The sequence below is a fragment of the Sminthopsis crassicaudata genome, chromosome 1, assembly GCF_048593235.1.
Source record: "Sminthopsis crassicaudata isolate SCR6 chromosome 1, ASM4859323v1, whole genome shotgun sequence".
Taxonomy (NCBI): domain Eukaryota; kingdom Metazoa; phylum Chordata; class Mammalia; order Dasyuromorphia; family Dasyuridae; genus Sminthopsis; species Sminthopsis crassicaudata.
Genome location: NC_133617.1, coordinates 449,969,275 through 449,994,432, shown reverse-complemented (window position 1 = coordinate 449,994,432; position 25,158 = coordinate 449,969,275). Strand labels below are relative to the sequence as shown.

The 25,158-nt window shown below is 35.5% G+C and overlaps 1 protein-coding gene across 2 annotated transcripts in view; it reads right to left on the bottom strand.

The window, feature by feature from the left end:
• MTAP (methylthioadenosine phosphorylase) overlaps positions 1 to 14,151 on the bottom strand; it is a 62,527-nt gene extending 48,376 nt beyond the window's left edge. The window contains exon 1 of one of the 2 annotated variants that reach the window (XM_074280738.1): positions 13,993 to 14,151. In XM_074280738.1, coding sequence (XP_074136839.1) covers positions 13,993 to 14,025 — 33 coding nt within the window. In that variant the 5' untranslated portion in view covers positions 14,026 to 14,151. The remainder of the gene's footprint in view (positions 1 to 13,992) is intronic. The other variant, XM_074280737.1, reaches the window with a different exon arrangement.
• Between the last annotated feature and the right edge of the window lie 11,007 nt (positions 14,152 to 25,158).

The window sequence follows — 25,158 nt, the reverse complement described above, 5'->3', positions numbered from 1 at the left end:
AGCTGGTGTACTGCTTCATCCCCCTCCAGATTCTTAAGGTCCCCATACATCTGTGCAGCTTCAAGTCACATGATGACCTTCCCCAGAAGCCCATGTACGATTTGTCACTGAAGTTCATTCTGCAGTTATATACACACACAGTCTTGCCTGTGATTATGATAAATTACAAGTGCAGCATGTATGATCATGCAGTGCTGGATCATGAGAATTGATTCCAGGATTCAGAGGAAGCCAGGGCATTTGGGAGGGCCACCTGAGCTGTGACTTGTGTGCAGTGAAGGTCTGAAGTGGGAGAGAGTGCAGGAAATGGAGGGATCACAGCACAGAGGCAGCTGGGAGGAAGTTGGGCATTGCAATCTGTATGTCTCTGTGTGGGCAAATTTATTGCTGGTATATTGATTTTGTAGTGCTGTATATTGGTATTTTACTAATAGCAATTTGGAATGCCTTAGAAATAATGATGTCAAGAAAAAGAAAAATTGACTTGGAGTGTAGGATATTCAAAGAACAGTGGACTTATGATTACTTTTTCATGCAGTACAAAGAAAGAGCTGTATGTCTGATATGCCAGAATATGGTATCTGTGTTCAAAGAATATAATTTGCGTCGACACTATGAAACTCAACATAAAGATAAATATAATTGGTTGGAGAAGTGAGAAAAGATAAAATATTAAAACTGAAAAACACATTGACAGCTCAGCAAAATATTTTTGTGAAGCAGAAGCAGCTAAATATTTCATCACTGCAAGCAAGTTTTCAAGTTGCCAAGCTAATATCATGCACTGGCAGACCATCCATGGAGGAAGAATTTGTTAAAGAATGTCTTCTTTCTGTTGCCAAAGAGATGTGTCCAGAAAAGGCTGATTTATTTAGTATAGTAAGTCTTTTAGGACCTACAATTACACAGAGGATTGAAGAAATGGGAGACAATCTGCATAAGCATTTGCAAAACTCCACAAAAGTTTCATATTTTTCCTTGGCACTCGACGAAAGCAATGATGTTTGTGATTCTGCACAACTTCTAGTTTTTATTCGTGGGACAAATGATTATTTTGAAGTCATAGAAGAGCTTGCTGCAAAGCATCAAAGGAACAACTACAGGAGAGGATATCTATGAAAAGGTTTGCCAAACTATGAATGGTTTGGAGCTGGACTGGGCTAAACTAGCCAGCGTGACAACTGATGGTGCCCCTAGCATGGTGAGGTCTAAGAAAGGAGTAATTGCTTGCATTAACCAAGAGATGGACAAACATAGCCATTCTCATCCAATAGCCATACACTGCCTCATCCACCAACAAGTGCTGTGTAGTAAATCGCTGAAGTGGGAATCTGTTATGAAAACTGTGGTATCTTGTGTTAACTTCATTAGAGCTAATGCAATAAATCAATTTCAGGAATTTCTGTCTGAGCTAAATGCTGGGTATGAAGGTGTTCTATATCACACAGAAGTCGAGGGAGAGTTTTGAAATGAATTACTATGACTTGCTTCCACAGATTACAACTTTTCTGCTTTCAAAAAACAAAGCAGTACCAGAGCTCAATGATGCAGAATGGAAATGGCACCTTGCCTTTCTGACAGATGTAACAGAGCTACTCAACAATTTCAATATGCAACTTCAAAGAAAAGGGGAAGCTCATCTGTGATATGCAATCACAAGTCAAAGCATTTGAAGTAAAATTAGGCCTCCTCATCAAACAAGTGAAGGAGGAAAACTTCTGCCATCTCCCAACAATTCAAAATCTGTTAGCAGAAGAACCACTGATTGCATTCCCAAACAAAACATGTGTGAATTCATTAGAATAATTGCAAAAAGGAGTTCCAATTTAGATTTAAAGAGCTTCATCTCTATGAACAGGACATACAGCTTTTCCGTAACCTATTTTCTATTGACATTGAAAATGTAGATACAATTTACCAAATGGAACTGCATGAACTACAGAATTGTGACTCTCTGAAAGACGCATTCAAGTCCAGCAGACTTCATAATTTCTATGCATCTCTCCCCTCTGAGACATATCCTCATCTCAGGAACCATGCACTTAAAATGGCAACCATCTTTGGCAGCACTTATGTCTGTGAACAGACTTTTCTAGAATGAAACATTTGAAATCTCCAACCCCAGATCAGGACTAACAGATGCACACTTGCATCACTTGTTTCAACTAGCAGTGACAAATATGGAACCAGACATTGACCATCTCATTAGCCAAAAGCAGGCCCATAGTTCCCATTGAAATACTGGTAAGTTTGTTGATTTAACTTTACTTCATTTAAAATATTGTATTTGTTCTCATTTTTGTTTCTTCACTTCAAAATAAGATATATGCAGCGTGCATGGGAATTTGTTCATAGTTTTTGTTTTTACTATAGTCTGGCCTTCCAACAGTCTGAAGGACAATGAACTGGCCCCCTATTTAAAAAAGTTTGAGGACCACTGTATTAAAGGAAAGATTTGCAGCTGATCTACTATGATAGTTAAATGAAATCTATGAACATTATTCCTTTTCCAAACTGTTACAATGTTATAATAAAAGTATTTTAAAGTATCTAAATGTAAATGTCACAACAGAAGCCAAGTAAGTTTGATACTTTTGGCAACAACAACAAAAAAAAGGTTGAAGTTTGTGGTGGCAAAGAATTGAAAACTAAAAAAATGCCAATCAATTGGGGAATGGCTCAACTAGTTGTGGTTAATGATGTAATAGAATACTGGTTAGCACAAGGGATGGAGAGAAGATGGAGGAGTGAAGCCAGGAAGCTGAACAACTCCAGCTCAAGATAGATTAGAACTTCAAGAAAGGTCAGTGAAAGCCAGTGAGATCTTAATCACAGCAGATCAGCAACTATGACTGAGCCCCTTGGTCAGGAGACCAGTGGGGCAGGCTCCAGTCCCAGCACAAAAGGAAAATTGCCAGCCAGGGAAATCAAACTGTTGGCTGGAGAGGCCAGGTGGGGCTATTACCTGCTCCCTGAAAAATGTGAGGAAAAAAAGAGCCTGGACACTATTTTCCAGGAAATTATCAAAGAGAACTGCCCAGACGTTTTGGAAACAGAGAGTAAAATAGACATGGAAAAACTTCATCGATCACCTGCTGAAAGGAGGTGATCAAAATGCCAAGAAATATATTGGCCAAATTCAAGAACCATCAGACGAAGGAAAAAATACTGGAAGCTGCTAGAAAAAAAAAATTCAGATTCGGAGGAGCCACAAAAAGGATAACACAGGATCTAGCAGCGTCCACATTAAAAGAAGGAAGGGCCTGGAACATATTCTGAAAGGCTAAGGAACTTGGTATGCAGCCAAGAATAACTTATCCAGCAAAAATGAGCATCATTTTCCAGGGAAGAAGATGGACATTTAACGAAATAAATGAATTCCATCTATTCTTGATGAAAAAAAAGATCTACACAAAATGTTTGATCTTCAAATACAGAACTCAAGAGATTTCTAAAAAGGTAAAAAGAAATCCTGAGAACTATATTTCTGCCATAAAGATATGTAAAGAACACATGTATAATTTGACCTAGAAACTAGAAGTGGAAAGGAAATTATATCATAAAAAAGGGTAAAGTGGTAGTACTACATCTCATGAAGAGGCAAAGGTAACCTATTATACCTGAGAGAAAGAAAGGAGGGAGATGAACATAGTGTGTATCAATAGACATATTCGATTTATGGTGAAACTTCTTCCACTTCATTGAAAAGTGAGAGGGAAGGAGTAAGCTAAGGGGAAGGGAGTACAGAAAAAGGGGTAAAATAGGAAGAGGAACTTTAAGGTGGGGGAGGGATACTAAAAAGGGAGGGCTGTGAAAAGCAAGTGGTGTTCACAAGTTTAATACTGGGTAGGGGGGTAAGAGGGAAAGAAAGGAGAAAAACAAGCAGAAGTTAACAAGATGGCAAGCAATATAGAATCAGTCATTCTAATCATAAATGTGAATGGGGTAAACACCCTCATAAAGAGGAAGCAGTTAGCAGACTGGATTAAAAGTCAGAATCCTACTATATGTTGTTTACAGGAAACACACCTGAAACAGGGTGATACATTCAAACTAAAAGTAAAAGGGTAGAGCAGAATCTACTATGCTTCAGGTGAAGCCAAAAAAGCAGGGGTAGCCATCCTCATCTCAGATCAAGCAAAAACAAAAATTGATCTAATTAAAAGAGATAAGGAAGGGCATTATATCCTGCTAAAGGGTAGCATAGATAATGAAGCAGTATCAATATTAAACATATATGCACCAAGTGGTGCAGCATCTAAATTCTTAAAAGAGAAATTAAGAGAGCTGCAAGAAGAAATAGACAGCGAAACTATAATAGTAGGAGATCTCAACCTTGCACTCTCAGAATTAGATAAATCAAACCACAAAATAAATAAGAAAGAAGTCAAAGAGGTAAATAGAATACTAGAAAAGTTTGATATGATAGATCTTTGGCGAAAGCTAAATGGAGACAGAAAGGAGTATACTTTCTTCTCAGCAGTTCATGGAACCTATACAAAAATTGATCATATACTAGGGCATAAAAACCTCAAAATCAAATGCAGTAAGGCAGAAATAGTAAATGCATCTTTTTCAGACCACAATGCAATTAAAATTACATTTAATAAAAAGGGGAAAATAGACCAAAAAAATAATTGGAAACTAAATAATCTTATACTAAAGAATGATTGGGTAAAACAGCAAATCATAGACATGGTTAATAACTTCACCCAAGAAAATGACAATAATGAGACATCATACCAAAATGTGTGGGATACAGCCAAAGCAGTAATAAGGGGAAGTTTTATATCTCTAGAGGCCTACTTGCATAAAATAGAGAAAAAGAGGGTCAACGAATTGGGCTTACAACTAAAATTGCTAGAAAAGGAATAAATTTAAAAACCCAAGACAAACACAAAACTTGAAATTCTAAAAATTAAAAGGTGAGATTAATAAAATTGAAAGTAAAAAAACTATTGAATTAATTAACAAAACTAAGAGTTGGTTCTATGAAAAAGCCAACAAAATAGACAAACCCTTAATAACTATGATTAAAAAAAGGAAAGAGAAAAAGCAAATTGTTATTCTTGAAAATGAAAAGGGAGAACTCACCACTAATGAAGAGGAAATTAGAACAATAGTTAGGAGCTACTTTGCTCAACTCTATGCCAATAAATTCGATAACTTAAAGGAAATGGAAGAATACTTTCAAAAATATAGCTTGCCAAGATTAACAGAGGAAGAAGTAAGTAGTCTAAATAGTCCCATTTCAGAAAAAGAAATAGAACAAGCTATTAACCAACTCCTTAAGAAAAAATCCCTATGTCCAGATGGATTTACATGTGAATTCTACCAAACATTTAAAGAACAACTAACTCCAATGCTATATAAACTATTTGAAAAAATAGGGATTGAAGGAGTCCTACCAAATTCCTTTTATGCCACAGACATGGTACTAATATCTAAACCAGGTAGATTGAAAACTGAGAAAGAAAACTATAGACCAAACTCCTTAATATATATTGATACTAAAATCTTAAATAAGATATTAGCAAAAAGACTTCAGAAAATCATCCCCAGGATAATATACTATGATCAAGTAGGATTAATACCAGGAATGCAGGGCTGGTTTAATATTAGGAAAACTATTAGTATAATTGACCATATTAATAATCAAATTAATAAAAACCATATGATCATCTCAATAGACGTAGAAAAAGCATTTGATAAAATCCAACACCCATTCCTACTAAAAACACTTGAGAGTATAGGAATAAATGACTATTCCTTAAAATAATAAGGAGCATATATTTAAAACCGTCAGTAAACATCATATGTACTGGCGATAAACTGGAACCTTTCCCTGTAAGATCAGGAGTGAAACAAGGTTGCCCACTACTAGAAACACTAGCCTCGGCAATAAGAGCCGAGAAAGAGATTCAAGGAATTAGAGTAGGAAATGAGGAAATCAAACTATCACTCTTTGCAGATGACATGATGGTACACTTAGAGAACCCCAAAGACTCTGCTAAAAAGCTATTAGAAATAATTCAGAACTTTAGCAAAGTTGCAGGATACAAAATTAATCCACATAAATCCTCAGCATTTTTATACATTACCAACATAATCCAAGAGCAAGAGATACAAAGAGAAATTTCATTCAAAATAATTGACGATAGTATAAAATATTTGGGAATATATCTACCAAAGGAAAGTCAGGAATTATATGAGCAAAATTACAAAACACTTGCCACAAAAATAAAGTCAGATTTAAATAATTGGAAAGACATTCAGTGCTCTTGGATAGGCCGAGTGAATATAATTAAGATGATAATACTCCCTAAACTAATCTATTTATTTAGAAATTTTGAAAATCAAAACTAAGATGAATAAAATTGAAAACTATTGATCTAATCAATAAAACTAAAGTTTATGAAAAAAAGCAACAAAATCGAAACACCTTTGCTTAATTTGATTAGAAAAAGAAATGAAAACCAAATAACTAGATCAAATATGAATAGGGTGAAATTACCACCAATGAAGAAGAAATTAAAGCAGTAATTAGGAGTTACTTTGCCCAACTGTATGCCAATAAATCTGATAATCTGAATTTGATGAATACTTATAAAATATATTGCCCAGATTAACAGATGATTAGATTAGATTAGGAAAAAATTGAACTATTAATGAACTCCCTAAGAACAAATATCAAGGATAAGATGGATTTACACGTGAATTTTATCAAAAACTTAAAGAAAATTAATTCCAATACTGTGTAAACTATTTGGAAAACTAGGCAAAAAAGGAGTCCTACCAAAGTCCTTTTATGATGCAAATATGGTGCTATCTAAACTAAGAAGAGTCAAAACAAAGAAAGAAAAGGACAGACAGATCTTCCTAATGCAGGAGATTACAATTTATCAGCAAGATAAGTGAGATTTATACTAGGAATGCTGGGCTAGCTCAATATAAGGAAAACTATTGTCACAAAACTAACAAAAATCATAATAATCTCAATGGATGCAAACAAAGCTTTTGACAAAATACAGCACCCATTTCTATTTAAAAAAAAAAAAAAAAAAAAAAAAAAAACTAGAGGACACAGGAATAAATGCAGTTTTCCTTAAAATAAAAAGTAACATTTACCTAAAATCATCAGCAAGTATTATTTTAATGGCTATAACCTAGAGACATTCCCAGTAATCAGTGGTGAAACAAAGATGCCCATTTTTACTTCTGTTATTCACTAATGTACTAGAATTTTGGCTTTTACAATTGGAAAAGAAAATTAAAGGAATTAAGAGTAGCCAGTGAGGAGACAAAACTACCACTCTTTGCAGATGATATGATATACTTAGAGAATCATCCAAAAACCTACTTTAAAAAATTAACAACTTTTGCAAAGTTGCAGCATATAAAATAAACCAACACAAAGAGAAATTTCATTTAAAATAACTGTAGACAAAATAAAATATTTGAGTATGTATCTTCTAAAACAAACCCAGGAACTATATGAACACAATTACAAAACACTTTTCATTCAAATAAAGTCAGACCTAAACAACTAAAGAAATATCAATTGTTCATGGGTAGGTAGAGTTAACATAATATAAATGACAATTCTATCTAAATCAGTATACTTGTTCAGTGGCAGTCCAATCAAACTGCCAAAAAATTATGTAATGGAGCTAGAAAAAATAACAAAATTCATCTGGAAGAACAAAGGTCAAGAATATCAATTGGAAAAAAATGCAAAGGAAGTTGGCCTAGCAGTACCAGACCTAAAACTCTTTTATAAAGCAGCAGTTATCAAAAAAACTCTTTTATAAAAAAACTCTTTTATAAAGCAGCAGTTATCAAAACTATGTGGTACTGGCTAGGAAATAAGCGTGGTGGATCAATGGAATAGGTTAGATGCAAATGATACTATAATAATCTAATGTTTGATAAACCCCAGAACTCCAGCTTCTGGGATAAAAACTCATCATTTGATACAAATTGCTGGGAAAAGGGGAAATAACATGTCAGAAACTTGGCATAAACATACATGTATTCATTTTTGCATTTCATAAATTCTCTAGTTCTTTGGCCATAAATTCCTCCCTTCTCTAAAGATCTGATAGTAAACTGTCACTTGCTCTCATAATTTGTTTACTGTATCACCCTTTACACCTAAATCATGTACATATTGACCTTATTTTGACATGAGAGGATGTACATGAAATGCAAAAATGAATAACTTTGATTACATTAAATTAAAAAGATTTTGCACAAACAAAACCAATGAAGACAAGGTTAGAAGGGAAATAGAAAGCTGGGGGGGAAATTTTATAACCAATGCTTCTGGATAAAGAACTGAGTCAAATTTATAAAAAGACAAGTCATTCCTCAATTGATAGGAACAATTTTTAGATGAAGAAAGTCATCTGTGTCATATTAAAAAAGCTCTAAATCACTACTGATTTAGACAAATGAAGCTTAAAACAACTGAGGTACTTATACCTCCCCGACTGGCTAAAATAATAGGAAAAAATGATAGATGTTGGAGAGGATATGGGAAAACTAGAACATTTATGATTGTTGGTGGAGTTGTGAAATGATTCTAGAGAGCAATTTGGAAAAGGCTATAAAGCTGCACATACTTTGATGTAGCAGTGTCTCTATTGGTCTGTATCCCAAAGAAATCATAAAAGAGGGGAAAAGATCCATATGTGCAAAAAATGTTTGCAGCAGCTTTTTGTGCTGGCAAAGAATTAGAAGATGATCCCATTATTAGATTAGAAGATTTCCCATCAACTGGGAAATGGCTGATTAAGTTATAGTATATAAAAGTAACGGAATATCATTGTTCTATAAAAATTAATGAAGGCTGATTTTAGAAAGGCCTAAAAAGATTTACATGAACTGATGTTGAATGAAACAAGCAGAAACAGGAAAACACTGTACAGAGCAACAGCAAGATTGTGCCTTGATCAACTATGACAGACTTTGCCATAGTTTGGAGACTTTGGAGAACACCATCTGCATCCAGAGAGAACTATGGAGATTTAATGTAAATCAACATATGCTATGTTCAGTTCTTTTTCCTTCTTTTTCCTCTTGTGATTTTTGCCTTTAGTTCTGATTTTTCTCACACATAAGGAAATACATAAAAAAATGAATGTACATGTATAACCAAAAAAAGTTTCTTACATGTAAAAGAATGCTATTGTGCCATAAGAAATGCTGAGCAGGTGCATTTCAGAAAAATCTGGAAAGGTTTACATGAACTGATGCAAAGTAAAATGAATATTGTACACAGTATCGGCAACCCTGTGATTAAAAAAAAAAAAAAAAAAAGAATGACTTAGCTCTTCTCAGCAATACAATGATCTAAGATAGATCCAAAGAACTCACGAGGTTTTTGGGGAACATAGAAAATTTAAAACTAAAAATTATTTTTAAATGGTAAAAACTGCCTTTACATCTAATTGGGAAAAAAAATAGAATAGAATTAACTTTAATGTGCTTAAGAAACTGGCCAGTATGAATTATGAGACTGGGGGAAAATCCCAGTAATTAACTATTTATGGTTAATTATACACTACAGCTACTCAGCTCATCCCAGGAACTACCTGGAATAGTAGCAACCAGTTTCCATAATGTGGAAAAATAGTTTCCAATACAATTTGCTTTGCATTTCAACTATATTAGAAAGAAGGAAATAAGAATTTATTAAATACTTATGATGGGCCATACATCAATATATATGATGAGACCATATATCAATAAGGAAAGACCTAGGTATATTAGAGAGTTAGGAAGGTTTCCCTTAGAAGCTAAGGTTTTAACTGGGATAAGAAAAAAAAGAAAGTGGATGCAGAAATTAGGATTCTAAACTCGAAGGAAAACAGTCAAGAAGTAAACTGTCTTGTGAAAGGAGTAGCAAAAAAATCATGGGGCATGGGGCTGGATTGGGAATAAAACTTGTGACAGTCAGACTCACCAGCAGGCTATTATAACTGTGTAGGTACTAAAAGACAGGTCTACAATAGGGTGGTAGTAGTGGCAGAAGAGAAAGGAAGCATATTTGAAATACTGAGAATGGGAAATCGACAGGACTTGGCAACAGATTATATATGGAGGGTAAGAGATATGAAGAGTCAAGGATGGTTATGATTTTGACCCTAGGAGACCAGGAGTATATTATGTCATCACTATAGAGAGGGTTGGAAGATAGATAGGTTTAGGAAGAAAATGATTCTGTTTTGAACATGTTAAATTTAAGATGTCTACTAGCATCCAGTTTGAGATGTCTAATATATAGTTGGAGATGTGAGCCTGGGGATAAGAGGAGAGAATGTCAACATATCAGAAGATATGGGGCAGCTAGATAGTGCAGTGGATAAAATCAGTAAGACCTGAATTCAAATTGGCCTCAGAGACTTAACACTAGCTATGTGACCCAGGGCCAGCCACTTAATCCCAACTGCCTCCAAAAATATTTATCTATATGATATTCTGTTTTCCAGAGCTAAGGCCCAGCCCAGCAAGCAGGCTGTGCTTTGAATTTGGTATAAAAATATTCCTTTGTGCTCACCTTCTGGATGATCTCAACTATAGCAAAATCCTAGAATTGTTTTTAGTCATGAAACCCTGCCTTGTCACATTGTTGCTATTACTACTCATTATCAGGATTACAGATCACAATGTAGTCATAGGTTTAAGAATTGAGATCTTCTTACACTGCCTCAAGTCTAGAGGGAGCTCTGGAGCACATGTCCTTTCTTGCAAGCCATTTTCCTCACTTTGAAATGAAACTTCTGTTTGATTCCTGAATCCTGTTCCTAGCCTATGTTGAGCTCTGGTCATCCACAGGTTAAAAGCCAATTCCCACCTGGCTGACATATTTGATAACATTTTGAAAATTATCAACATAGAAATAAATAAGCAAATCCATGAGAGTTGATGAAATCACTAGATTGATAGTAAATGAAATCATAAGAAATGATGAGATAACGATGAAATATAGAACAGAGATTCTAGGATATAGTCTTCAAGTTTACCTATGGTTGAGAATGGGATACAGTGGGATATGGACAGATCTAGCAAAGAAAACTGAGAAGGAAGAGCCTGACAGGATAAATAGAAAAACACATTGCTATGTAAAACAAGGGAGAAAAGAATTTAGGAGGAGGAAGGTAGTTAAAAAGATTAAAAATTTAAGAGGAGTCAAGGAGATTGAGAACTGGGAAAAGGTCATGAGATTGAGTAATTAAAATTATCCCCGGTGCCTTGGAGAGGACATTAAGTGATGAAGGTCAGATGCCAGATTTTAAGTGGTTGAAAAATGGAACCGGTAAAGACATGCAGGCAGATGGCTTTTGGGGGAAGTTTGGCAGGGAAAAGGAAAGCTCTAAGATAATTCAAGATAGCTTTAGAGGTCAAGGAAGAAGATCCCATTTGCTGTTTGTGTATACTAGGGAAGGATTCAATGGATAAGAGAGAATCTGACCATTTGCAAGCATTTACTGTGGAATAAACACTATTTAGATGCTGACAACATTAAGCTCAAAAAAAAAAAAATGAAACCAAGTTTGCTCACTAGATAGAGGTAAACTGGGTATATATGTGTATGGATGTATGTGGGGGAGAAGAGGGGTAAGAATTAAGAAAGAGGATTATCTCCTCATTAATAACTGAAGGAAAGAGAGAATAAGGTGAAATAAGGATCTTGTGACATGTTTTCAATAAAATAGGAGTGGAGGTTCTCTGCTAAAAGAAAGGTTGTATGGGAAGCATTTACATAGTGTTTTCAAGGTTGGTGATTTCAAGTAATTTCAAGCAATATTCTCTCATTTTTAATTTCACAACAAATTTGAGATGACTGTCATTCTCCCTTGATTTAAACTATAAGGACATTGGGGCTAAGAAAGATAAAACAACTTGATTGCTGTTACATAGTAAAAAACAGAGGTATGATTTGAATCTATCACTATATACTATATTGATTTATCTACCAAGCTGAAAAAATAAAGATTAGAATAGGGATGGGAAAAATGTTTAAGATAATAAAGCAATAAAAGTATTGCTCTAGTAAGGGCCTAGCTGATTTTAGACATCAGTGAGAAGTAAATGTTTGTTATAAGTAACACCATGTTTACTATGTCTTTCTCCAGTGTGAATTCAGTAAGAATGGAAACTAAGTTACATGGCTGGGGTAACTAAAGCTTAAATCTTTTGGAATTTTGGGGACAATCTGATTATATCTGAATTAGTTAAATTATAGTCAAGACTGAGAAGGGGACTGAAAGATCAGAAGAGAGTTAGACCAGAAAAACAGATTTAAGGCAGTGGGAGAAATGGAAGGATATGAAGATTATAAACATAAAATAAATAAATAAATAAACAAATAAACAAACAAATTAATAAATAAAAACTTTGGATAATGGAAGTAAAACAAGTATTGGTGATGATAAAAACATAGAATAGATATGGTCATCCCTGCAATGCAAGTATGAGAATTGAGGGAAACATGGGTTCCCAGTTCATCAAATCAGTGTCTTCACTGCCCCCCCTAAGAATAAGGACAGGTGTTTTAGTGAAGACAAAACTATGGGAGCAGCTAGGTGGTGCAGTGGATAGAGCACCAGCCCTGAATTCAGGAGGACCTGAGTTCAAATCTGGAACACTTCCTAGCTGTGTGACCCTGGGCAAGTCACTTAACCCCAGCCTTAAAAAAAAAAAAAAAAAAAAAAAAAGACAAAACTATGAAGCAGATCCTGAAATCCTAAGAAAAAAAGATTGACTGCAACAGAAATGTGCACATAGTGGGAGGGGAATATGAATAAGGGAAAGAGCACAATAAAATGAAAGAAAAGGAATACCACTATATATGAAGTGGCTGAAGTGAAAAAGGAAATTTAAAAACTTAAATTCTTGTGAAAAAGATGAACATTTGCAGAGCTGACAAGTCATTTCCAGTTGGAAGACATTAATTACACTCTTGGCTAATAAAATCTCATATCATATTTTTTTTTTACTTTAACAAAATATGCACTATAATTTTCCAGTATCTAATGAAATCATCAGAGGAAAAAGTGTCTAAAAGCCCTAGGAAAAAGAAGAGATTTTCATTCCCCTATCTACTTCGAAGCCAAAACTTTCCACTACATAATAACCCAGCACACAAGTGACTAGTAAAAGAATCTCTTAACTTTCAGGGTTGCCTGAAACAAATCCAGGATCAAACTTTATCAAGCAGTAAATGGCCTGGATAAAACCCAGTCTTTAATGGGAAAGGATTTTTTAAAGGTGGGGGGTGGGGGGATGGTAACCTCGGTCACATCTCAGTGGTCATCTAGCTCTAGGCACTGGGCTCTCCAAAGCATAAAGTTTGGGTGGGACACTGCACTGCTGGGACTCCCCCTCACTGAAAAGTAAATATGATGGCGACTATCTATCATGTGCACACGTGAGGAGGAAAAGAGTAGCTGAGAAAAGGAGGAAGGAAGCAATTCTAACTTGGGACAGTACAGCAGGAACTGTGTTTGATATTGCTGGACTCTATCCAAGGATTTTTTTGATATGGAGAATGAGAGCGCAGGTCTAGATGACCTCTAAGACCACCTGATCCTCTATATTTTGAAAACTACAAACCCTCCCCCTCCAAACATGCCTACCCAAACCCTCGACCACGCTCATTACAACTGGTAATAAACCAGTGAAAAGGAATGGCCCATTCCGGACTCCAGCTCATGGCCCGGAGTCCAGCCCCGGGTGTGGGCAGCTGCAGAGGTGCTCACAAACAGGGCGGTTTCCTGGGGCAGGCGTGATCCACCAGTGCAAAAGGTGAGAGAGATTTAGTTTTTCCTCCCTCCAGGACAGTTCACCTCGGTCCTGGAAGTAGAGAAGCCGGGAGGATAAAGAAGGGGTGCATAGCTAAATCCTGGGGGTCTCAATCCCAGATCCTCTACTGAGCTTCTCCCTCTCTCCGGGTGTTTAGGCTATAGTCCCCAGTTTCTCACTTACCTTCACAGGCGGAGAGACAGCTGCAGTGGCCATGTTTGCAGAACAACTATAAACCGGAGAAAGCAGGGTCGGAGCACAAACTACAGGCCTAGTTCCGACGCCGCTACAGGCAAAGGGAGGAGCGAAGAGGAGACCGCGGGAAAGGTTTCTGGCCCCTCCCTTTTCTTTCCCGGAGTTAAATTGGTTGGTTGAGTGGGATCCCACCCTTTTGAGCCATTATCTCCTCCCCTCTGGCTTTGTGTTACTCCTTCCCCTCCCTCTCCATTTCCCCTACCCCTCAATTTTGTATTTAAATTTAATTTTTAATAGTCTTTTCTCCTTAAGCTCTTCTTAATTTCTTAATTATTTTACTTTCGCAAATCATTAAAACTCTGTCATGTTGTTTTATATAGAAATACTTCTTTCCTTAGGATGAATCTGTGGGAATAATATGTTAATTGTCTTTCAAAATAATTGGTTTGGGATGAGTCCAGGTAGCCAAAAAAAAGCCAGAAAATTGCCTGAATTTTTCCCAGTTTTCGTTGGAAACAACTTTAAATCAAGCTCTGAACAGATTCTGGAGCAAGAGAACCCCAAAGAGACGAAAGGATAGCTTGGAAGTACTTCAGGAAAGAACAGACTCACTTGGGTAAAAGGGAAGTATAGTAAAAGGGTAGATAGTATCTGAGCAAGCTAGTCTTCACCCCAACACAGTTCAGCAACTAATATCTTGGTTCTGACTCAAAAGGAGAGTAGCAAGGCAGAAAAATGGTGGAGCCCCAGCTAGAGGGCAAATTGCAAACTCAGAAGGCAGGGAACAACAGACTACTAAGTCTAGTTACCCCAGCCGAATAAATGTCACCAAACACCTAAGGTTCCTATCCTTAAAGTCACTGACCCCATCACAAGATGCTTGGGACAGTGCCCTTTGTACCTTGAGGCTCAACTTCAAGAGCCACAAAATAGACCCCCCCCCCAAATCAAGAAACAAAAAGGAATCTTGACTATAGAAAGTAGCTTTTTCATAGTAGTTTTCTGTGGTTGGAAAAATATAATATACCCATTACTCATGGGTAAATTGAGCTAATATAACAAAAAATCACAATTCTGCCTAAAATAATTTACTTATCCACTCTCACGCCAATAAAACTGCCAAAATTATTTTGTGAGCTAGAAAAAATAATAATATCTGGAAGAACAAAAAGTCAAGAATAGTAGGGAAGTAATGAAGCAAAAGTGCAAAGGAAGAACCTAGCCATATGAAATCTAAAATTATATTATAAAGTGACACTTATCAAAACTAGTTGGTACTAATTGAGAAAGAGTGGTGGATCAGTGCAAGAAATACACACAACACAATAGTCATTGACTATAGTAATCTACTGTTTGATAAATCCATAGACATCAGCATCTGGAATAAGAATTCCCTCTTTGACAAAAAAAAAGAAATACTGAGAAAACCAGAAAATAGTATGGCAGAAACTAGACATTAATTAACATTTCACACCATATACCTAGTTAAGGTCAGAATGGGTGCATGATTTAGACATATAGAGTAAGATCATAAGTAAATTAGGGGAACAAGGAATAACTTATCTATCAAATCTATAACCAAACAGGAGATAGAAAACATTATGAAATGCAAGATAGATAACTTTGATTACACAAATAAAGTCAACGAAATTAATATTAGAAGGAAAGCAAAGAGCTGGAAAATAAATTTTATAACCAGTGTTTCTTATAAAGGCCTCATCTCTAAAATATATAGAGAATGAATCAATTGATAATGATACAAGCCATTCCCCAATTGATAGTTAAAGATATGAATAGACTGTTTACAAAAGAATTTAAAGCCATCTTAGGCCTTCTGGTAGCCCCCTTCTCATCTCCTGGCCTCCCACCTACAAAAATCTGTAGTGACCAGACTCCGGCCTATCCTACTTGTCTCAAGGAAAGGATTTGTCTGTACCAGCCCCCCATCCCTGCCCTCCTCATGCTCTAATCACTAGAATAAACTCAAAACAACTCTGAATTATCACCTCATAACTATCAGATTGGCTGAGATGACAGAAAAGGAAAATGATAAATGTTGGAGAGAATGTGGGAAATTCAGGGGCAGCTAGGTGGCTCAGTGGATAGAGCACCAGCCTTGAATTCAGGAGGACCGGAGTTCAAATGTGATCTCAGACACTTAACACTTCCTAGCTGTGTGACCCTGGGAAAGTCACTTAACCCCAGCTTCAGGAAAAAAAAAAAAAAGAATGTGGGAAAATCAGAACACTAATGCATTATTGGTAGAGTTGTAAACTGATCCAACCATTATATACATATATGTTAAAAGGCATACTTTTTGATCCAGCAATACCACTACTAGGTCTATCATCCAAAGAGATCATTAAAAAAATGAAAAAGGACCCACATGTACAAAAATATTTATAGCAGTTCTCTTTGTGGTGGCAAAGAATTGGAAATTCAGTAGATGTCAATCACTTGGGAAATAGCTGAATAAGTTAGTCTATGAATGTAATGGAATACCATTGTTCAATAAGAAATGATCAGTAGTCTGATTTCAGAAAAACCTAGGACTTACATGATCTAATGATGATTGCAGTGAGTAGAACCAGAACATTATACATAGTTAACAGCAACATTGTGCATATGATCAACTTTGAAAGATTTTGCTCTTCTCAATAATAAAATGATTAAAGATAATTACAAAAGACTCTTGATGGAAAGTGGAATTTGAATGCAAAGAGAAGCATAATATTTTTTCACTTTTTTGTTGTCTTTTCTTTCTCGTAATTTTTCCTTTTTGTTTTGATTCATTTCTCACAAAATATGGTTTGTAAATGTAAAACCTCAATCAGATTTGATTTCCATTTTAGGGAGGAGAGAGGGAAAGAAGTGAGGGAGAAAGAAATGGAAATCAAAATATTACAAAAGTAAATGTTGAAAACTAATAAAGTTTTAAAAATTAAACAAGATCAAAATAATTGGTTTCCTTTGCAATCTTATTGTATTTTGTTTAGTTCATGTAACAACATTACATTGAGGTGTCCATAGTGATATAAAAAAAGTTAAGAATTCTTGTTATAAAAATTTTTCACGGGAATTTCTCAAACCCAGAACCAGTTAATAACTGCTACGTTATCTGAAAGCAAAGTGTTTTTATTTAGATTCCTGTGTGGTGCTGTTGTGGTAGTTTCTTTGGAATAATGACAAAAATTAAAATAGCCAGTTTGCATGACATTTTAAAAATTACAAATATGATTTCCTTTGATCCTCTCAACAACGGGGGGATTGGTTCTATTATTATACTCATAATACAGATAAGAAAATTGAGGCAGACAGGTTAAATGATTTGTTCAGTCATTTAACTTGTTAAGTCATTAAATCAAGATTAACACTCCATTATACACTAAATAATCTACCTAGCTCCCTCATTACTAACTCTTTCCAGTTCTTCTTAAACTACTCACTTCTGATTTTAAAATTTTGGGTAGTACCTGTTCCAAGTCTTTTCATCTATTCCAAAACAGAACTTCTAAGTCTCCTACAAACTCACTCTTTCACAGAAGCCATTCTGACTCCTATTTCTTCAATTTCCCCATTTTACCCTCATTTGGGGTAGTTAGCTAGCTGTGTGACCCTGGGAGAGTCACTTAATTCCAATTGCCTCACAAAAAGAAAAATGACCTTTTATCTCATTCTACTTTGAAGATTCAGGCCTTTAATTTAATTTGAATAGTCTTTAGAACCTCTTCTTTAGACTTCAAAATTGATGCTTTTTCACCACCTAACTTTCTGTAAGTTTCAGGATGAAATAAGCCCTCTCTTTGCCAAAACCAGAACTCTTCCACTTTATCCTTGAAGCTATCTCCTCAAGCTTCCCCTTGAATTTGTTTGATTGACCATTCTATTTATCTTTCTTTCTCTTTCATATACACATGTACATATGCACACACTCTCTCCCCCTTCCTGTCTATCAATGTATTCAGTTCTATATTCTTTAAAAAAAAAAATTATTGTGAATACATTCAGCCATTCTGTAGAGCAATTTGGAACTATGCTCAAAAAGTTATCAAACTGTGCATACTTTTTGACCCAGCATTGCTGCTACTGGGCTTATATCCCAAAGAAATACTAACGAAAGGAAAGGGACCTGTATGTGCAAGAATGTTTGTGGCAATCCTCTTTGTAGTGGCCAGAAACTGAAAACTAAGTGGTTACCATCAATTGGAGAATGGCTGAATAAATTGTGGTATATGAATATTATAGAATATTATTGTTCTGTAAGAAATGACCAACAGGATGATTTCAGAAAGGCCTGGAAAGACTTACATGAACTGATGCTGAGTGAAATGAGCAGGACCAGGAGCTCGTTATATACATCAACAACAATACTATATGATGATCAATTCTGATGGATGTGGCCCTCTTCAACAATGAGATGAACCAAATCAGTTCCAATAGAGCAGTAATGAACTGAACCAGCTACACCCAGTGAAAGAACTCTGGGAGATTACTGTGAACCACTACATGGAATTCGTCTGCCTGCATTTTTTATTTCCTTCACAGGCTAATTGTACATTATTTCAAAGTCTGATTCTTTTTGTACAGCAAAACAACTGTTTGGACATGTATACATATATTGTATTTAATTTATACTTTAACATGTTTAACATGTATCGATCAACCTGCTATCTGGGGTGGAGGGGAGAAGGAAGGAGAAGAAAAATTGGAACAAAAGATTTGGCAATTGTCAATGTTGTAAAATTACCCATGCATATATCTGGTAAATAAAAACTATTAAAAGAAAAAAAATTCTTTCATCCTCTCAACTTCTTATCCTATATCTTTTCCCAATTATCATTCAGCTTGCTGAAAGAATGGGCTATTTCTCTAGTGTTAGGATTTTTCTAGCCCTAGGTGATGTGGGTTGTGTTCCCTTTAAGAAACTAGTCCTTTCAGATGGATTTATTCCTTTCTGATTCCCAGTCTCTCCTAGCTGATGCATTAACAATTCAAAAAGCTAGGACCTTTGATTCACAAATCCTAGTCAAAAGCATCCTTTGAATTCCAATAGAAGCTCCAGGCCCTCCCAGTCCCCATGGGATCTGAACCAACTTGGGACTCCACCCACGGGCCCCTTTAGCTAAATCTCTCATCATAAAAGAGCCAAGCTGGAGTCCTCTCTTTGCAAAGTAAATGCCAAGGATCTCTGCCCACTGGAACACTGTTTCCGGTGCCCTCTTATCTCTACCTTCACCTTTTACTAACGAGACTTTAACCTTACTTTTATTAATCTAGGCTTTCGGGACTGTAAATTCTTTTATAGGGGACTCTTGCACCACTACCAGACTTCATTTAACTCCGATTTCTTGTGCCGAATCCAAAAGGGTTACAGGGGAGCTCTATTTGACTCCCTGTATCTTGAACCTGCCACTAGACCTCAATCAAACTCTAATTTTATTTAGGTACCCCAATTCTAAACCTCAACATAGGTAATTAATTACCTACTGGCTCATCTTACAGCTTCAGGATACTATATACGTAGTACCAAAAAAAAAAAAAAGTCCTTTATTTATTACTTGTTTACTATAACTACCATATGCTTAGAGGCATACTTAAAGGTTGATTCATTAGAGTTAAGGATTAAATCAAAAAATTAGTCCAGGAAAAATTTTGGCACTCTTTTATATAAGCAGTATAATCTGTACCAGAGAGTTTCTCAGAAGACCAAAACCAAACTAAAGTCAGGCAATCAATAAATCACTCAAACTAAGCATTTATTAAGTACCTACTTTGTGCCAGTCACCCTAAATGTGAGGATATAAGTATGAAGTATAAAACTCTCAAAGAGTTACATTTCATTAGGGAGGAAAATACAATAAATACTAGGTAATTAAGTTATAGAACACTTGCTATCTGGAGAAATGGGGAAAAGAATTTAAAAAGCCTTTGTGTAGAGGGAGGTGCTTGAGCTGTGTTTTGAATGATAAGGATTTTGTGAGTAGAGGTAAGAAGACATTGTGTTTCAGATGTGAAGAACAGCCAGTAGAAAGTACTAGAAACAGCAGTGTGTGAAAAAACACAGAAAAGGCCAGCTTGGATGGAATATGAAGTGCAGAAAGGGCAAAATCTATAATATGGTTGAAAAGATAAGAGCCAAATTATTATTTTATCTTCTAGGTAACTAAAGTAACTAGAAGAACTTCCAGTCACTGGAGTTGATTGAGTAACAAGAAGTGATATGATCTGATATTCCCTTAATGAAAATCACTTTGGCAGCTATGTGGGGTATGGATTGTAGTGAAAGATTCCAGTCCCCGAGACAATTAAGAGAGTTTTTCAATAATCTAATTGAGAAGTGAGTAGGTTGAGGATTTGTGAGTAAAGAAAAAAGGGTATTATGTAAATGGAAACAAGGATTTAACTGTAAAAATTGGCAACTTATTGGGCAAAAGGGGTTAATATGGAATTTAAAGATAAGGGTGAGCTTGGGAAAATGGAAATTCTCCATCATAGGTGATGCCTATGACAGAAACAGATACTTTTGGAAGGAATGCATTTTGATGAAAAGGTGATTTCTGCTTTGGACATTTCTGGAGGGGCCGGCAGTGGATAGAGCATCAGCCCTGAAGTCAGGAGGACCTGAGTTCAAATCTGGTCTCAGACACTTAACACTTCCTAGCCGGGTGACCCTGGCAAGTCACTTACCCCCAGTTGCCTCAGGAGCAAAAAGAAAAAAAAAAAAAAAAAAGAAAAGAAAAAGAAAAGAGATTTCAGACCATTCTCTCTTAATGTTTGATAGAATAAAGGTTTTATACCTTAGACCTTAGGCTATATTCCCTCTTAATGTTTGAGGGGATAAAGGTCTTTATCCATTCTAGACATCATTAGAATATAAGGAGCCTCTCCTTTACCTCCCTCCATTATGCCTGCCTCCATTATGTTATCCTTATCCTAGGTGCCTCCCCCCATTAGATCATCCCATCCAGGTACCTCCCCCATTATGTCACTGTTCTTGTTACCCTATAAAAGAATGCTGTATCTGATATTCAGGGCTGGATTCTTTGAGACGATAGTTTCATTCAGCCCTGGGACCAACCATGGATCCATTTGGTCCCAGTAAATCTTTCCATTTAATAAATTCTGTATTGAATACTCTCTAATCTCTATCTTGCTCAGTTTCTCCAGCATTACAAAATCTGACCTCAGACACTTAAAACTTCCTGGGTAAGTCACTTAACCCCAATTGCCTCAGGAAAAAAAAAAAAAAAGAAAAGAAAAGAAAAGAAAAAGAGATATCTTCTGAGAACATCCAGTTAGAAATATCTAACAGACAGTATTTGATACAAATCTGAAGTTCAAAAGAATATATCCAAGGCTCCATATTACTGTGAGAAATCTTCATAGAAATGATAATTACTGTGAGAAATCTTCATAGAAATGATAATTAAATCTATGGGTGCTAAAATGTCACAAAAAACAAGAGTGTAGAGAGAGAATAAAAGAATCTCAAGGATGGAATCTTGAGTAAGATCTATAATTTGGGAGTGTGAGTTAGAAAAGGAAACTGAGAAGGAAGAGTCAGAGAAGTAGAAGGAGAACCAGGGAAGATGGCAATGTTCCAGAAACTCAGAAAGGAAAGAGAAGCATTATTAGAATTGATAATAAGAAAAATATTATAATAGGAAGAGCTAATGTTTATATAATGCCTTGAGGTCTGTAAAATACTTTACAAATATAATTTTATTTGCAGAACAACATTGGTGGGTAAGTAATATTTCCCCACCCTCCTTAACAAATGAGAAAACTGAGGAAAAACAAATTAACTGATTCATCCAGGGTCATATAATTAAGTAGATCTCAGAATTTCAACTCAGGTCTTCCCATCTCTAGTACTAGCACTCAATCTACTCTGACCCATCTAACTGCCAAGAAGAAAAGATTCTCAGTGGTACCAAATGGAGAAAATAGGTCAAAAGGGATGAATACTGAGAAAGGACATTATTTGACTATTCATAGATTATTGGTAGCTGGGTGGTGTAGTGGATAAAATGCAGGACCTGGAGTCAGGAAGAGACTCCAAGTTTAAATCTGGCTTCTAAGAGTTATTAACTATATGAACCTGGACAGGTAACTTAGCCCTATTCATCTCAATTTCCTCATTCTTAAAATGATCTGAAGAAGGAAATGGCAAACCATTCCAGTATCTTTGCAAAGAAAACCCCAAATATAGTCACAAAGAATCAGACTCAATAACAAAAGATTTTTAGTTATTTTGGAGAAAATAGTTTCAGTTTGAGTAATGAGGTTGAAAATCAGACTGTAAAACATCAAGGAATGAGTGAAAGAAGAACTTAAAGCAAGAACATTATAACCATCCTAACTCAAGCCCTAATCACATTTATAGTAGCCTACTTTCTCTTTTCTGAATCTATTTTATATATCTCCCAAAATAATCTTCATATGGCAGAGTTCTGATCATGTCATTCCCCTTTCCAATAACCATTAAGTATTCTTTTTATAGGAGAAAATACAAAGTCCTTAAGTCTACTAATGTGTGTTATATTTACTTAGTCATAGCTTATCTTTCTCAATACATTATAATTTTTTTAAAGACAGACATTTTTCCCCCATCTTTAAATCTCCAGTGGCTATGCTTTCATACTTAATTAGTGCTTAACATCTATTTTAAAAATTTTAACTCAATTGTAAGTCTGAATACTGATGGAATAATGGTACCAAGAATAGAAATAGAGAAGCCAGGATCATATATATTTGCTGCGACAATTGGGGCTAAGTGACTTGTCCAGAATCACACAGCCATGAAGCATTAAGTATCTGAGGTCCTCCTGACTTCAGGGTGGTGCTCTATCCAACTAGCTGCCCCTAAGGGAGCAGCATATTTTCAGAAACAGTATTATGGTGCAATAGGAAAATATTTAATTAAATATTTAACATGACTCTGTTACTTAATTAACTGTGTTCTCTTAGACATGTCACTTCTGTGTATAATAAGGGATTGGAATCAAATGGTACCTGGATTCCATACGCCTACAGTTTTAGAATAATTAATACCATTTGGGAAATGTTAAATTTGAATTCTGGGGGGGAGCCTTTTATATACAAGTGAAGATGTGGCTGCAACTTAGCAGAAAGGAAAAAAGTAAAGATAGAACTGAGAATAGGAGGGAGGGCTTCCTAAACTTTTTTCACTCAAGAAATTGTTATCTGACTGTAGGTATATAGGTATATAAAATAAGGATACAATCAAACAATCACTGATGATAAATTGTAATTTCATGACATTTGAGGTACAGTGAGGGAACAGATAAACTCAATTCCATATGGGCTCATGACTCAAAGTTTAAGAAACTGGGATCCATAACTAAGTAGTTGGTAAATCCATGAGAAAATATGAAATTGTTAAAGGAAAGAGTGCAAATAATCATAACACTTCCCCTAGGATATTTTTCTAATTCATATAGAGTAAAATACGTCATCAGAAAAAAAAAAAAACTGACCTGGAAAATAGATACCGGAGAAACAATCTGAGAATTTCTGGACTACTTGGAAACCACAATGAAGAAAAGAACCTAAATAATAACATCTTTAAAGAAATCACTAAGGAAAACCGCCCTGATGTCCTAAAACCAGACGGTTAAATAACAATTAAAAGAATCCACTTGAAATCCTTTTGAAAGAAGTCCCAAAATGAAAACTCCAAGTAACATCATATCTAAATTTTAGAATTATCAGATCAAGCAGAAAATATTGCAAGCAGTCTGAAAGAAACAATTCAAATATAGAGGAGCTCCAATCACAATTACCCAGGATCTAGCAGCTTCCACTTTAAAGGATACAAGGCTCTGGAATATGATATTCTGCAGAGCAAAGGAGCTTGGACTGCAGCCAAGAATCAACATCCATCAAAATTAAGCATTATCTATCTTTCAGGGGAAAAGGTGAACATTCAATGAAATTGGGGGAATTTCATTTATTTTTGATGAAAAGACCGCAGCTAAAGAGAAAATTTGATATTCATATATAGAACTCAAGAAAAGCATAAAAAGATAAAAAGGAAAGAAAAAACCCTATTTTTTGAAGGTTAAAAAGTTTATATCCCTACATGAGAAGATGATATATTTAACTGAGAACTGCATCTTTGTTAGGGATATGCTTAAAGGATGTGGTTATATTTTGAATTTATTGGAATCATATTAAAAAAGAACTATGAGTGGAAAAGGAATAGTTCTGGAAGAAGAAAAAAGGGGAAGCAAAACGTAAATATTTGTAAATTTATGTAAAATGTACATAATGTTATGTAAATTACATAACATAAAGGGGCAAAAAAGAATTATTACAACTGAGAGAAAGAATGGAAGGGGTGAGAATTTTGTGAATTTGGCTTAAAGAGAGACTATCAGACATAATTAATTTGATAGAGAAACTTGTTTTATCCTGTAGGGAAGGGAAAGGGGGGGGGGGGGAAAGGGAGGCTAATAGAAGGGAAGACAGAAGTAGAAGAGTAAAGAAATAAAAAAGGGAGAGGTTCTGTAAAAGGGGAGGACTGATTGAGAGAGGTGGTAAAATGCTGGGGAGGAGAGAAAGGAGGAAAGGAAAGAGAAAAGTATAACTTGTGGAAAATAAGATGGTGGGAAATATAGACTTAGTTATTTTAACTTTGAATGGGAATGGGATGAACTCTCCCATAAAACTGAAATGAATAGTAGACTAGATTAAAAGTCAGAATCCTACAATATTTTTTTTTATTCAAATCCAAATTATTCCCTCCCTCCCTCCACTCCTCCCCGATGACAGGTAATCCCATACATTTTACATGTGTTACAATATAACCTAGATACAATATATGTGTGTAAATACCATTTTCTTGTTGCACATTAAGTATTACCTTCCGAAGGTAAATGTAACCTGGGCAGACAGATATTAGTGCTAACAATTTACATTCACTTCCCAGTGTTTCTTCTCTGGGTATAGCTACCTCTGTCCATCATTGATCAACTGGAAGTGAGTTGGATCTTCTTTATGTTGAAGATATCCACTTCCATCAGAATACCTCTTCATACAGCATTGAAGTGTACAGCGATCTTCTGGTTCTGTTCTTTTCACTTAGCATCAGTTGATGTACGTCTCTCCAAGCCTCTCTGTATTCCTCCT